At 37.5% G+C, this 17,198-nt stretch overlaps 1 protein-coding gene across 3 annotated transcripts in view; it reads left to right on the plus strand.

Moving 5' to 3' along the window:
• The first annotated feature begins 2,453 nt into the window (after positions 1–2,453).
• The window catches only part of usp32 (ubiquitin specific peptidase 32), a 47,269-nt gene continuing 32,524 nt past the window's right edge, over positions 2,454–17,198 (plus strand). For 2 of the 3 annotated variants that reach the window (XR_013797195.1, XM_079609802.1), the window contains exons 1-2: positions 2,454–2,692; positions 13,996–14,123. Coding sequence is in view for 2 of the 3 variants with exons in the window: in XM_079609802.1 (XP_079465928.1) it covers positions 2,635–2,692; positions 13,996–14,123 (186 nt within the window). In the remaining variant the exon portion in view is untranslated. The remainder of the gene's footprint in view (positions 2,693–13,995; positions 14,124–17,198) is intronic. The other variant, XM_079609803.1, reaches the window with a different exon arrangement.

The following is a 17,198-nucleotide window of genomic DNA, read 5'->3' on the forward strand; positions in this document are numbered from 1 at the left end:
GCTGCAGTTCAGTCAATAACATATATTGCTCAATTATAAGATCAGCAATTGATTATGGCTGTATGGAACAGCAAGTGATAAAAAATGTGACGCATATGCGGTCTGAGAATGTGTTTTGGGGCTTTTAGTACTTCTCCTGTGAATGAAAGTTGAAATGGGTGATGAAATATAGAAGTGGGATGGCAACAAATATATGAATTATTGAGTATCATTAATAGGACTTAGGATATACACTCAACTGTTTCATGAGAGTTATTGGGAACACACATCAAGAGCAAAAGATGGACAGGAAATAGAACGGCCCAAATAATGGGTCTAAGTGGAAATACACTCAAAGTGTGCCATTACCTCAAGTGCCTCATGGTCGTTTCCTATGCCTTAGACACATAAAGGAAATAAGGTCACGACAGTTGAACATTTAGTGAAACAATACTTAAAAACAAAAATACTGTAATATTTGAGATATTTTACAGACGGATCAAAAGACCCAGAATCTGTAATATATAGTATGAATCTTATCTGTGTTTTTCTTTTTTGAAAAACACATTATTTGGGTTTTAGTTGTAGATAAACGAAATGACCCATTTCTTTGCCCACTCCTCAACCTGATACTGCGATGTGGACCTTTTTTGCCATGTTCATAATATTTCGTCCTCTTATCTACACTGCCCCGTCATCCAAAATTTAGTACTTGGCTCAACATTCTTAAAAATATCATGAATCATTATATTGAATAAGAGCAGACTACACACACTTCCTTGAGGTGTTACGTTTTAAATTTTATATCTGAGACTGATGTACTTACATAACCTGCATTGTCCGATTAAAAAAATCCATTACCCAATTGCCACCTATACCTAATGATTTAAATTTAATCAGAAGCTCCTCTTTTCATAACATGTCATGGCTCTCTCCATATCAAAGAATATTGCTACAACATTTTTCTTACTTGAGCCTTTCTTACATCTGACTTTTTTTCCACAATTGCACACATAATTGATGGCAGTGCTAGGTCTATATTGACTTCCTTTCCAGGTTTTTTTAATAGGAATAACAATTAAATGTTTCCAGCTGGGGAACGTACCTGTTATCAATACTTTAGTTTTAGTATAACCTGACTTGCCTCTTCAGACAGGTGTTCATGCTGTATCAAATACCACCTTCCCCTGGAGATGTTTCCTTAGCTTTGATTTTAATGGCATCCCAATTTTCTCCATTGCCGAATTATAGCACTGCAAATGATGGAGTTATACTCTTCTACATCGATATCTAATTCACTTAATTGAAGTAATCTTACTCTATTTTAAATGTATTCCGATCTACATTGCTTAGTTTCCATACAGGTGTAATCTTTTTCTGTTATCTGCACCTCTATTTCAATATTGCAGTATATGGTCACTGCCAATAGTTGACTCCTTAAAGTCTTCCCACAAACTTTTCCAAGCCATATCTTCAGAAACTATAAGATCCAACGCTGATTCTTATATATCCTTGTTACCAACATTAAGGCAAATCAATCCTTGTTCATCTAACATTTCCTCAATTATACTTCCATTCAAATCTGTTACTTCCTCTCTGCTGTGCAAGAGTCATTCGTGTTGCAACACACTAAATGCCATAGAGGGCGCTAAAAGATAAGCGTCTGGAAGCTTGATATAAGATCAAAGAAAGGTTAGCGAAAAAATGCATATGTGCACTGATTTGCATAATTACTTATCTGATTCTGTGTAGATTATACATTCCTTAAAAATAAGAGTCAAAACGTTTTTGTACATTGAAATAAAACTGAGGTAGGCTAAAACTAAAAAATATTGGATTATAAATGTTGCCACCTTTACGGAAAATTTGAAATGTTGACAAGCAACTAACTGAAATAAAATAGTTGGAAGTTTAATTACTAAAGTGACTAAAATTATAGGCTAACTGAAATTAGAAATTTAGAAATAAAAATAATAAAAGCATAGCACATTACTAAATGATCAAATTGCACTGGTCAAAACGTTACGCAAGACCAAAAACATTTCTGATTTATTTTAGAATAGAACAATGCTGAGGTAATAAACTTATTTAAGCTATTTTAAAGCATACAAATAATTTATACGACTCAAAATGTTTCAAAACTACCCAATAGCACATTTGAATCATATTTTTGGTGGGGGATAAAACGAATTAAAATAGCTGAGGGCTCTACAGAGCAAACATGTGCTGCCTCCACACAAAGATATTAAACTGACCACCAAGGAAAAAGTTGAAAATGGTGTTGTTGCGCTGATGCAACAAGGTGCAAATTGGTTAAACTGGCACCACACAAGCAAGCTAATATCAACCACGGATATTAAAGTCGACGACTTGACAGCCAGCTCTGGACGAAAAGCTTCTATGCGTATGCGTCAGTGTTGCGTTTCTTGCGTAAAACTGACGCTGCATTCTGATTGGACAAATGTCACGTGATCAAGTATGGAGGCGTCGTCGCTTAGACGCGTCATTCGTTGATAACGCTAAACTCTACCGCTTGACTTGAGGAACACCATACCGAGAGAGAGAGAGGGGAAAAAAACAAAACAACGCAAAACAAGGCAACAGGCACCGGTCACACTCTACACATTTCTGCCATTGCCATGAAATGAGGGCACCATGGGCGCCAAAGAGTCACGGATAGGCTTCCTTTCGTTTGATGAGGCCGTTAAAAGAGGTAAGAGGTTTGAGCTTCAGCGATTAACGGCGGTCAGTCAGTTACGCGGCAGCGCTAAGCTAGCGTTAGCAGCGTTAGCCAGCTAGTTAAGCCCACATATGAACTATTTTTGCGAGCTAACAAGCCTCAACCTGTCATTTCACATAGCTGTGATGTTGCTGGTTTAAAAGGCTTGGAGGATGAAGGTGGGGCTGTTTGGTCGTGTCTTTGTTTTATTGGTGTGATGTTGTTGTCAGTGGCTGTGTCACTAAACATTGTCAGCTGTCTTCTTAGATTTTTCTGCATCATATTCGCATTCCCAAGCGATCAAGTTGCCCTAAATCGTCTGAGAGTGGACATCTCACTTGGTTTTGACACACAGTCAATATCTAACTAGCAGCCGACTGGAAGTGTAACTAATCTGGGTGGTGCAGGAGCGTCCACACTGACAAACAGATTTCACTAATCTGTCAACATTTCTCAACACCTCCATAGTCTTTATCATGTAGCCTATCGCACTTTATCTCTTCCTAAGCAGACAGTGGAAGTGCTTTTCCTGACACATAGAAATCTGATTTTTTTTTTCTAACCAGTCATTTTCTTCCTTTTTACCTTTAGTTTTTATTATATTATTTGGTGTTACTTTTATGGTAGTGAGTGTTCTTCAATAAGTATAAAGTATTTGAAGAATTATTTAAGTCTTGAGATAAGTATTTTTAATAAAGGCCTGTTTATAAAGCAATGACAGCTCCTATCAGCTGTAGCCTAAGTGTTTCCTCATCAAGGATGTAAACAAATAAGTGGATAGGTCACCCAAAAATGAAAATCTTTAATCATGTACTCACCCTCATGTTGTTCCAAACCTGTAGGACTTTCTTTTCTTCCGTGGAACATAATTTAAGATGTTTTGAAAATCTTTTCATTTTTTACATTTTATTTATTTATTTAGTCTATACCATGAAACTCAATGGGAACATTCTGCAAAATATCTTTCTTTGAATTTTGCAGAAGAAAGCCATACAGCTTTGGAATGACATGAGGGTCAGATGATGATGTAATCAATCATTTTCATTTTAGGGGTAATAATCCATTTAATACTGGTGGCAACCAAGGATACATTTTGAGAATTGGTTATCAAAAAACCCTGAATCTGAATATTGATGGAGACTGTCTATGGTGGTTAACATCTAGGGCTGTGCGATGTGGACAAAAAAAAACTATCACAATTTTGTGATCAATATTGCGATTTTCATTTTAATCATGATTTTGAAGCAATATTTCCTTTCACACATACTGGTCTGTAGCCTATACTTTTTTTGGAAGCTGGCTTTATTGACTATATTTGCAGGCACCATATCTTTGCATAAACGATACGTGACGGCATCAGTTATTTCTTTATGCATTTTTTTATTTTTTATGAACTTTTGTATGTTGTGCTGTTTGCAAATGCCAGTATTATTGATGCCACTTGTTCACCTTGTTTGGAATGTTCCATTGTTATTGTATGTAAACTCCCTAGATCAGGGGTCACCAAACTCTGTCCTGGAGGGCCGCTGTCCTGCAGAGTTTATGCAGGGTGTGTTGGACCTGGTTGGAGCTCAACTCTACAGGACAGCGGCCCTCCAGGACAGAGTTTGGTGACCCCTGCTCTAGATGGACATCTTTAACAATTGCACTCGCGTCTCACGTCTTTTCCCGTATCTCACACATGACACAGCATTTTACACGGCGCTCAAGCCAAGAACACGTTTTAAAAACCACGTCTCAAGACCTACGTCTCGTGTTTTTAACTGCAAAAATGCGTTCTTCTGTGTGAATGGAACCTACTTTGTTTTGCCACAACGATAGTACGACAGGTCTTGCAAATTACCTGGCTCTATGATACATCATCTCTCCTGTATCCAAAACCACGAGTGTAGATTTATTTTGGCCAAGTCATGATCCTGCCCTGAATTCACCTTCCCTGTTTCCACGCTAGATTTAGGTGTGCTGTTTTCAGATCGCACAATGAGGGGCCTGGTGGAAAAATCTAGCTTTCTGCGGTTTAGAAATCGCACACGATTTCGATTAATCGCACAGCTCCGTTACCATCCTTGCTCTCATTAAGCAATATTTGCATTTGTTGAAACATTAAGCTGCTGTCACATTTACCATTGATCGACAATCTTTCACTGGCAAAATCCAGTCATTTCAGTAGGAATCCATTCAATTGGAAGTTCTGCATCTGAGTGAAAGATTTACTGAGGCAGATTTCACAATTGGTTCAAACTGGACATGCAGATTCTCCACGTTTACCAACATTAAGCTTTACTTATTGTGTGATTTACATTTCAACAACCATGCATTTACACTTGTCCAGTTTCGTCTGGAATACGTGTCAGGCACTCCTGAAGTGGTTTGAGTGATTGGATTTAAATCCGTCTCAAATCGGAGTGCATTTACACCTGGTCTTTTCACGATCGGATAGCTATCCGATCAGAGAAAATGGATGAAGTGACCTCCAGGTGTAAACAGGCCCATACATCGCTGCACTAGTACTGACAATAGACACATTTTTGCCCATGGAAACGAACAGAAATTTCGCCGATGTGACACTTCAGAGTCATACTCTTAGATTGTTTATGTCAGTTTACTCTTGATTTTATCTGGCAGTCATAATCACCTAACTGCTCCAGTGACCTGACACTCCGGCTGACAGGCCTTGATGCTGGTATGTTTTTGTGTAATGATTCGGGTGTAGAGAGCAGATACTGGCACCTCAGATCAAGTGCGTCAGCAAACATTGCTTATCTTTCCCCACCTCGATGAATAAGCCGAATTTAGCTTTCGCTTTGCATATACATTATTTGCATTTTTGTTTATATTACTAGGAAACCACAGGCCAAGATACATCCTGGCCAAATCTGAAACGGCTTCAGAGGAATTTAGTTGTTTTTTGTCTCTTCATCTTGTTGACATAATTGCTAACATAATGTTTCCCAGGCTAAATAGGGCCTCTTGCGAGTCACCTGAGAGTGTTGAAGGGTTAAAAGACTGTGTGATTGTATCATACGGTTGTGTGTGTGTTGGTGGGGAGAGGGAGTTAGCTGGCCCTGAGCCCGTTAGCAGAGGTAGAATTACCCTAATTGTTTCAGCTGCATCCACACTGGTGGCACATTTATTGAAGCTTTTTGTGCCATGCTGCCCAATAGCCAATGTTGCTGACATCACTTCATCACAATAACGTAGTGTTAAAGGGGAATGGCATTCACGTCAGCATTTTATTGCTTGATATATTAATGGCTTGTTCTCGGTCATGTAATAGTTTTTCTTAAATCCATCATTGTGTATTATAGACTATATTAAAATAATATCCAGGCTCCATTTTATTTTTATTTTTATATAGGCCCTATATATATATTAGCCATATAATATATGGCTGGGTATTGACACAAATTTCACAATTCAATTCGATTCAATATTTATTATTTTGAATGTCAGACTCAGGTACAATACATGGCAAATTTTCTAAAGGAAAATAAATCTCTTAACTAATGCTATAAACTATGGAAGTCAGTTGTAGCCTACTAGGCTTCATTAGCCTACTACAATTATTTGATTTGTATACAAACACTTAAATTACACTTTATTTTTATAATAATAAAGCTATATGAAATATAAACATAAATGGTGGCTGTCATCAAAACTTGCCAAATTTATTCAAACATGCATTAAATATTGAAGAACATTAAAATTATAATGAATATGTAATATGGTGCATATATTTAGCAAAATGCTCCTCTCTAGAGTAAATTTTTTAGTTTTTCATTTCTTTTTCAAAATGCTCCTCTCTAGAGTTTATGGTCACTGGATAGTGTGTTTTTTCTGAGGTAAATGTGACATTACATGACATTGTTTACAAGCTGTTTTACTGACGTCTTTCCACGGTTGAACCAGCACTGATTGAGCGATTCCATGTGACATGATTACAGATTTCGATAAGTTGTACTCTATCTTTTAACACACTTTCAGATGCTCATTCATGTTTATTTCGCACTGTAACTGGTATTATTAAGGCGGAAGAGTAGATCATGTGCGTTCTGCGCTGCTTCTCTTGAGCTGAGCTGCGCCAGAGCGATCTCACGACACAGCGCCAAAACGGTATTTATGTTTTTCGTAAGAAAATGGATGTAATTTGAAATCTGAGACTTTGTTTCATATCAATAGTAACAAAGCACAAAGATTATTCCGATTTATTGGATGGTATGCGCGCTTCAATGTTCCATTCATTCAGCAACTGAAAACATAGGATTGACTAATCGATTCTTGGGATTTAAGAATCGATATCGGTTTGTAAAAATAAGAATTTATTAAAATCGAGAAATCTATATTTGTTTTACCCAGCCCTAATATAGGCCTATAGGACAGTAAGTAAACCACCATGACCCATCCCTAGATAGAAATAAATAAGAAATACATTTTTGAAGAACAAAAAAATATGTTTTTCTTTAAATATTGTCTTAAAAAACATTTTATGATGTTTGTATTTTCCAACTGGAAATTTTACAGCCGTAATGCTATTTCATAAACACTTTTCCAGGATTTGTCGGATTTGTTTATGTTTCAATCATTTAGTGTTGCTTCAAGACTGTCTCAAATTATTCTTCACTTTTGTATACCTTTCAGCAGAATTTGATCATTTTCAAGTTAAAGAAATCACATAAACCTGAATATATTGAAGTTTGCAAGCCATCAAAATACACATACTACATGATCAAAAACAAAGAACTGTTGTCTTCATTTATTAATAGGCTACTGTGTTATTCTTGAAAAGGTGTGGAATGGATTGGAATTTTCCATAATATACTCGGGTTCATGTAATTTGAAGGTTTTAGTCCAGTGCTCATTCTCAAAGGTTTTCAGTGGCTTTCCTCTATGATTGAACATTCAATATACTGTTCAGTATTATAAAGGAGCTTCTAGTGTCCCAACCCTGTCGTATGTAGCCCACTGACAAAACTGTTAGCCTTATGGGGAGCACAGGTTCCCCTGTCAGCTTGACTGAGAGAGGGTCCTCTGAGATTCCAGGCTATCGAATCCATCTGAGATAATTAAGTCTCGTCTTCAGGAATTCATGTTTATTTATGCTTCCTACCTATAAGGGTCAGGCGCCTCATTTGTACTCAGGTCGTCCTTGGAGTCCTCTGTCTAGAATGTAAGGTTGCCACCACCTACAGACCTACATTGTAGCTTACTGGGAACTCAAAGTAGGTCATGTTTCTGGGTAATGGCACACTGAAATTAGTTTTACTGTAGGATACAGTGTATCCTGCAGGCATTCCATCAGTAACTCAGAGCTTTATGGATCTAGCTGTCTCTCCTCTGAGGGGAAGCTCTCTGACTGGACGAGGAAAGGGAAAATCAAAGAAGCTGTGAATGTTTTAGCAGTCTGTTGCAGTGCTATTTCAAAGAGTAGACCTGTCACTGAGTTCCCCAGAGCAAGACGACATTTGCATTTCCTCATTTCTATTTCATCACCTTAACATGAACACCACTGAATGCGTCCCTTCGTGTTGGAAAAGGCTGGTGTATTTTTCTTCTTTTCGGATGCTTTTTTTTGGAGAAGAGTTTAAATGAACAATTATTGAGTCAGGTATTGTAAGCGTAAGCAGTGTTATTGGAGAATAATGGCACCAGTATAGATAAGAATAGGTTACTTTGCCTCACTGTAAATACTGTGGCTCATAAAAAGGAGATCTTTAACTAGCCCTTGTAGGAAAGTGTATTCTAGTCTATCAGTGACCTAATTTTTACTCCAATCATTGCTTCAAGTATTTTATATGTATTTTTACGCATTTAATTTAATTTTTTATTTTACTTTTAAACCTATAATATTAAAATAAATGACAGTAATTATTCTGTAAATTTAGTTAACTGATTCCAATGTTTCATGCATATTTTAATAGCGGTACTGCTGTGCTATCACTCGGTCTCCCTTGGGAAACCGTCTTATGGCTTGCATATATTACTTTGGCACCTTTGGAGTGAGCAATTTGGGAATTGCTCAATAGAATTGGCGTAATTGTCCTGTAATGACCTCAAAAACTGTTCAGGAGTTCTTCCTGCACACGCACAGAAAATGTCTCCAGCATTCAGCATCGTCATTGCCTTTTCAGTGGAACATCTGGTGCCATGATTGTGTTTATGATTTTGGGATGTTGTTCACCTCATCCGATGCCTTTCTCCCACAGATCATTATACAGAATAATTATGCTCGCTCCAGGTCTATTAAAATGCCTGTGGAGAGACTGCAAAGATATATTAGAGCGCATCTGCTGACCTGTCAACTTTGAAACATCTCAGATGCATTGGTCTACTCCACGGCCATGTCTGTGCATTCTGTATCACGTGAAGAGAGAGAAATCTCATTGACCGCCTTCACCTTTCCCCCAGCAGTGTGTCTTTAACTATAGATTGTGACCTGGGAGAATGGATGTCATTTGGGAATTAAGTTTTCTCCTGCTTTATAAGAAAATCAACCTTTCTTTAGTCCTGAGGAATTTTTATGACCCTCAGAGCTCTAAACTGTTTTCTCAGGCAGTCCCTATGGTTCACCCTCTGTCCAGGAATATCCACAGTCTGTTTCCTGTCGTCATATCTTCGCAACACAGTATCCATTTCTTCCTGGTATTATAAAGACTGTGGAATGCCTATTGAGAAAATGTGCTGTGCTTAGTGATAGAGCCATATATTGGCAAGGCTGATTACTCGGCTGATATTTGGTTATATTAAGGCCTAAAACATTAATATGGTAATAAAATAATAAGTCTAATATGGTAATGTGGTGGAAAAATGGCAAGTAGTTTTATAAAATTCAGTAGTTTTAAAAATAAGTAGTTTTTATAAACATGCTTCTTTGGGAGGAGGCAGGGTCTCTATTTTTTTGTGGTTGCAATTTTAATCAACTTTTTTTAACCTTCACTTAATTTTAAATGGTCCTGCAGTGTGTGGAATGACGCACAACTTTTACAATTCAACTTTTCAAAAGTATTGGATGTCAACTACACTTGTAGGATGTAGCCTAAACAATGTTTCTTTCCATTGACTCATTGGAAGAACCTGTTTAAGTTTGTGCTTTGAGCTTTTGAATATCCTCATTATTTGTCTGTAGTGATTTTATGCAATAAGGTGTCCTCAACATCCTGATATAGACGTCTTTTTTTAAACGTCCTTAACGTACAAATGCGATTCTTCTCTCCAGATCCTTGATACAGCTCATGCAGTGTTCCGGCTCAAAGTCTCATTTTTGTGCTGAAATTGTTGTTAAACAAGATTCCGTCTGAGGCTTGTGTGTCTTTCAGGATCACTGGAAACATCACAATGACATGCCCTCATATGCTGAGCACTGACCTACCAATCAGAGTTTACCTTTCCTGAACCTCATTGCCATATAAGTGAGAAATTAAAGGAGAACTCCGGTGCAAAATGAACCTTTGGTCTAATTACACATTGTTACCTAGTCAACCGTTATCTGAGATTTGTTTTCATGATTATCGAATGTAAATAGTTGTGTCTCTAAAAACAGTTTAGCCTATAACGCTAGTATAATGCTAGTATATGGGGCATTGAGTAATGACAAATAAAAATCGCTTGTTAATACCACTAACAAGGCTCAAAATAGCCCCACACTAACACGGTACCATAATGAGGGTCCCTACATGCAAACCGAAGCATTGAGAACTGTGTAAGTGTCCAGACAGTTTAATAAGAAGATATTTTATACATACAGTCAACTTCACGTATACAAGCAGAATCCATCTTTGAAAAACAGACTCTATCAATCGATCTACGAACAGCCGATCCAAATGCGCTGGACCATATGAGATTCTACACAGTTCAGCGCATTTGGATCGGCTGTTTGTAGATCGACTGATAGAGTCTGTTTTTCAAAGATGGATTCTGCTTGTATTCGCGAAGTTGACTGTATGTATAAAATATCTTCTTATTAAACTGTCTGGACACTTACACAGTTCTCAATGCTTCGGTTTGCATGTAGGGACCCTCATTATGCTACCGTGTTAGTGTGGGGCTATTTTGAGCCTTGTTAGTGGTATTAACAAGCGATTTTTATTTGTCATTACTCAATGCCCCATATACTAGCGTTATACTAGCGTTATAGGCTAAACTGTTTTTAGAGATACAACTATTTACATTCGATAATCATGAAAACAAATCTCAGATAACGGTTGACTAGGTAACAATGTGTAATTAGACCAAAGGTTCATTTTGCACCGGAGTTCTCCTTTAAGGTGCATGTGCAATTAGAGGAGAAAAGTGGGAATTTTTTGTTATTTACAAAAAAATTGTAGCCTAAATAAAACAAAGATTATTGGAGCATGTTTGCCAAGAAAATAACATTACGGTAATTCAATGTGTTACTTGCCATTGCTTCTTTGTAATTGTTTGGGAAATTGATTGCAATGTCTGAGTGAAAATTGTTTCTACACCCATTTTTCAGTATAGGTCTATTTTTTTTTTTTTGGCAGCATAATCTTACAATTAAAAAGATCAAATTAAAAACAAGATGAAACCAATCTCCTAATTTTCAGCCTGCTGTGATGTAGTCCAATTTATAAACAAATGACTTAATATGAACCAGTTCTTTTTAGAGAATCAAAACATGTAGAGCAACCAGTGTAGTCCAATTCATGAACAAGTTACTCTTATGAGCCAGTTCTTTTAGCAAATTATAAATAAAAAAAACTCAAGTTTACAATTTGAATGAGTTTATGATTTAGAGTTTAACGAATCCTTCACTGATTGAACTCATGGAATCAGTCAGATGCGGTTATATAATCAACATTTGACTCACCTACACCGAATCGCAGGTTATCATTACTTTCATTGACGTCTTTTTCAAAATTAAGCAAATTTTGTGTACTTAAGGTTTATAACATTTAAATTGGTACTGTTTGTTCATATGGCATGTTCTTCATATGACATTTGCAACACATTTGTTATAGTAAACATTGCAATATTCTAATTAAAAAGGTGTTTTAGGACAAAAAGGGCAGGAAAACATAAACTGCCGTATTGTGACAACACCATCAGTGCTGAAAAATGGTTCCTGTCACTCTCCTTCAATGATATGCTAACAACTGTTATTACAATGGAGTGGCATTTGTTGCATGCTTTTGTTATGGATGTACTATGTGCCACATAATTCCAAGCATTCTTAAAGAGATAGTACACCCAAAAAAGGTGTTTTTGTTTTTGTTTTTTTCTTCCGTAAAATAGTAAAGATGTTTAGCTGAAACCAGTGGACCTTGGTTACTCATATGCAAGTCACCGGCTACCGTCACTTCGGGAGTACATATACAAGGAAAACAAAATTAATACCCATGGCTCCTGACGATACAATGAGGTCTTATGAAGCGAAAGCATCAGTCTGTGCAAGAAACTGAACATTATTCACAATATTATTACCTGTAATCCACAGCCTCGGCAAACAGCAGTCTGCAGCGCGAGCTTCCTGTCGCATTATGATGCTAAAAATCTTCTTTACTGTTCTACTAAAGACAAGTCACTTTTTTGTTCACAGTTTTGTTCACGCATCAACAAAAATCAGCACAGTCACAGACTAAAATATTTTAGATTTAAGAAACCACATCACTACCGATTAAAATCGAGAAATTAATATTGTCAATCCAGGGCTAGCATATTGTCCACACAGCTGACATGTTTCACTGTTGTAGCTTATCCACATTGAGTGCATGAGATAGATGCTGAACAGTCAAAACGTGCCATCTGAGAAGCGCTATTTAAACGTCTGTTTCAGTCACTGATTTTGAAACCAAAAACAGCTGTTTCGGCTTTCGGACAAATTTTTGTTTTGCCGAAATTTCAGTGCATCCCTAATTTCGAAGTCCAAGTCCATTCTGTTCTTTCAGAAAAGCATTTCTGGAAATATCCTGGAAATAGCATGGTGTCCCTCTGCTCTTGGCCTTGACCCTGTTATATGGATGGGTCAGATAGAACAGTGCTGTGGTTTATGAGCAGGTCTGTGATGTATTGTGCTAGGCAGTACAAGGCTATGAGTGGAGAGAAGCAGCAATGGCCTCCTCTAAGTGTCTGGGTTAAATACAGGCTGTAGAGGCGGTGATGTTTTAAAAGGGATGAGTGTGTGTACGTGTGAGAGAGAGATGAAAGCACTTGCTGTAGTCCCTCTCTGTCATCATAACATGCTCTGAGCTAAAGGTGAGAAATGTGCAAAGATGGCAATGACTTTGACTTATAAGAAGTTTGCTCAACAGTCAGACCTACCTCTCTCAGACCTAAGGCCCTGTTTGCACCAAACATGAATTTGCTGCTTAAAAACCTACATAAGTAAATGGAACGATCAACTGCTAGACGCCAAAAAACCTTATAAGCCGTGTGTCCACTAAAGTGTTTTTAGCCAGCTGAAAACGCTAGGCGCTCTGCTGAAAATGCCTAGCTATGGGCGCTTGAGAGCGTTTTTGCAGCGCAGCATTTTTTTCAGTTGAGACGCTTTGTTTGTTATGATACAGAATATCTGCAAAAGTGTTACTACTAGTATCTCATTTCACACATATTTTGTTTCTGTGTTGATTCTATATTAAAATGTCGATACAATGTAACGTATTTTGTCGGGCTCTTGTTTTAAATTATTTTGTTCCATTATTATGGTTGTTGTTGACGGTTTTACAAGCAGAATGTGGCTGTTGGTCGGTGTGGTATTACTCCCGCCCCTCCTCCACTGTGATTGGACGGTTGGGTAAAAAGTGACAGTGATGAGCGCTGCGTTAACTTTTATCCAAAGTTTAACATTCTTCAAATCTCGACGACCAGTAAAAACGTTGGGCGCTTCAGCGTTAAAAAAACGCTCAGTGCCTCGTTACTCTTATGGCGTTTAAAAAACGCTGCGCTCCCATTGAAAACAATTGGAAAAATACTCCAGCCGCTTGAAAAAAACCCCGCTTTGGTGGACACAGGCCTATGTTATGCTCACAAGGATTGTGAATGGGTCATCAATGCGTTAGGCTATGTCTGGATTTTTTTTATCCCTCCACTTTCCTGTTTTTTACATTTTGTAATATTTGTATATATTTTTAATATTCAATTATAATAATATACACTACCTTTAAAAAGTTTGGAGTCAGTAAAATGTTTGTCTTTTTTTAAAGAAATGTATACGGTAATTTTATTCAGCAAAGATGCATTCCAATAGTTTAGTATAAAACAATGAACCTCTTTTTGAAGTAGTTTTAATCTAAACCTCCTCATATCCTGTACAGCTATTTGACAGCTCTCCACTGTGTTCACAGTTACCGATGTGGAGCTCAAACGTCTGCGAGATGCCTTCAAGAGGACCAGTGGTCTGTCTGTCTATATGACCCAGCAATGCTTCTACAGGGAAGTACTGGGCGATGGAGTGCCACCAAAGGTTGCAGAGGTGAGTCAAGCTTTAACACAACATTAACATTTCAGTGCTGTCTCTTCATGTTTTAACAGTTTTGTGCTTGATTGGTCTGTCCCCGTGGTTTATTTATGGCAGGCTACAAGTAGTACATATTTGACAGTCCATTTACTGTACCTTTGATGAATTTAGATTATATTTTATAGATATATACATCCTTTAGTTAAGTACATGATAGTCACAAAAACATACATAAACTTAGTTACATTTCCCCACTGTTCTTTTAGTGCTTTTTTTTGCTGCAGTTTGACTGAGCTATTTCCCTGTTCGTGTGTAGTTCTCTTTTGGTTTGCTGATGCTCTAAATACCCAAAGTCATGTGGTTACCAATTGTAACCCAGAGAAGCACTATCTGAAAGGGTGGGGCTTTATGGTAAAACACCCTCACACATCATCATCTGACATTTAAATACTTCCTCATGACCTGACCGCTGTAACCATGTGTTCATGTGGCCCTCTACCTGCCTCCTGTATTTTACAGTCTGATCTCTGTGAGATGAATCATACTGAGAGATCCCCCTGTATTTCAGCAGAAACCTTTCTGGTTCATACTACTTCTACTTGTTGTCATAGGAACTAGTATTTGCATGCCAGTGTGGCTGACTAGTTATTTTCGGCTCGTTTTTGTGTGGATCTCAGCCAATTTTATTGTGAAAAATGTATCGGATCAATACTCTAAGATCGCTTTTGGAGGGGAAACTTCTCTTTTAAGTTTTAGTGTCAATTAAAAGAAGCCCTTAAACCGATGGAGGCCTTTAACAGGACTTGACTCTAAAGGCATGAATCTTTCGTCAGGTATTATTAACTTTCAGTCCTGGCTGCAATCCAGTGAAATTCTTTCAGCTGAATAAAACTGCCACTTTGCAAATTCCATAGTTATGTTTATTTTTAGCTCTTTTCCCACAAGCTTGTACAGCGACTTATCCTGATTTTTGCCAAGCACTTTGATTATTTTATTGAGTGGGTCTATTTCTAAAGTGATTCTTTCTAGCACTCACATTCACATGTCACTTAGCATTCTGTGCTGGTTAACAGACCATTTGCTGGATCAAGGTTGAGATTTTCCCTTTCATTTTCACCTGGGGCCAGTTGCATAAACATAGCCATGATGTTAAAACTGTCTAAAAGGGATAGTTCACCCACAAATTTAAATTTAGCCTATGATTTACTCACCCTAGGTGTATATGACATTCCTCTTTCAGACAAATACAATCAGAGTTATATAAAAAAATATCCTGGCTCTTCCCAGCTTTAGCCTATAATGGCAGTAAATGGTTGTCTCTGTTTTGAAGTCCATAAAAGTGCATCTATCCATCATAAAATGGAAGACCCTAAAGTCTCATACCAACATACCAACTTGTGGAAAATGGGCATCCGATGACCCCTTTAAGAACTAGTATGACCAACCAGAAGTTAGTTAGGGGTAACCAGTCTTATTTTTCGGTATCAAATTAGACCAGTCTATGTTTTTATGTAAGTGATTTAAATTTGATGACTAACTTCTAAGACTAGTCTTAGCAGTTTAGGCAACCGGCCCCTGTACTCCATTGTCTAACCATGCTTCAAAATCGATATATTATTCACTTAACCTACATGCACCCGCACATGCGTATAGATGGCAGGTAGTCAGTGCCTGCGCCTGTGGGTGATTAATCTGCTGGCTGCAGGTGACATATTTCACTGTGTCCATCATCGGGAGGCACAGTCAGGAGGAACCCCGAGCTCCCAGCTGCTCATTCCTTGTTGTGATAAGGTGATTGGTTCCCCTGAATTCAGCTCGCAGCAGGCCAGCCAACACCACACGTTGATCTTTAGCACCCAGCCTCATTAAAACCCTTGCAGCATCACACACTTTTCCTCCCACTTCCTGTCTGTGCACGTGTGAGCTTCTGGAATGCTCTAGTTGATCATTACCTCCACCTTCAGTCGCTCAGTGTTTGTATTACATCAAAGGGCAATGATTACATGCTACGGAAGCGTGCAACATTATTCATTATGAAAGCTGCTTTCAATAAGAATGGCTTCTGTGTTTGTGTATATTATGTATTTATACAATGTAGAAATAAAATGAAGCCGTTCTGTGTGCCACAATTAATTTCAATAACGCTTAAACTCCCAGATCGTCAGAAAACAACAGTCTGTATTATCAATTAATTTGAAATGGCCTACTTAATCTATGAATTAAACAGTCAAATCCCATAGCCAATGCTGCTGAAAAATTTGGTCATATACAGTACATGCAATGTTCATTGATATGAGCATTGTACAGTAAACTTAAGCATTCATTTAATCAATATTAACAAATATACACATATTTAATCACATTAACTGAATCAGTTGAGTTGGTACAGCAGGACCAGGAAGTACAAACTCAATATAATAAATAGAATTCAGAAAGTTTGTGACCATATGTCAACAATGTTGATCATTACCACAGAAACTGCTTACACTTTTTGAACGTGCTGCTTTTGTATGGAAAGTATTTTGACGTGTACTGGCAACTATACTTTTTGATATACGCTTTTTAAAATGTATTTTCAATTGTAATATTAATAGGACAGTAATTTGGATGTAGCCTTTGTAAAAATATAATGCAAATCATACACATGGTAAAAAAATGACTGGTATTTCCAATGTCGACAAACAGCAGCAGCAGCAGTATTGTTTAGTCAACTATTCTTGCACTTCCCTAAGTCTGTCACAAAAGATCACATTCATGCAGTAAACGTATGATGTGCTGTCAGAGCAGAATACATACCAGGGTCATCACAGCGGTGCGGTGACTTAGAGCCCATAAGAAATGAATGGGTTCACACATACCAATGGCCACCCAGCATGAGGACTTTACATAAAGCTTTAGATTAATGTGCCATATGTGAAACTGGAAGCTTTGTGTGGTGGTTTCAACAGAGGTGTGAATCTTCACTTATCTCACGATTCGGTAACGATTTAATTCTAAAACGATTCTCGATGCATCTTTTTCTCCAATTATTTTATTAATAATCACAATATTGTTATTTTTGTTATTTTATATTTATTAAAAATAAGAACA

The sequence above is a fragment of the Phoxinus phoxinus genome, assembly GCF_949152265.1.
Source record: "Phoxinus phoxinus genome assembly, chromosome: 4".
Taxonomy (NCBI): domain Eukaryota; kingdom Metazoa; phylum Chordata; class Actinopteri; order Cypriniformes; family Leuciscidae; genus Phoxinus; species Phoxinus phoxinus.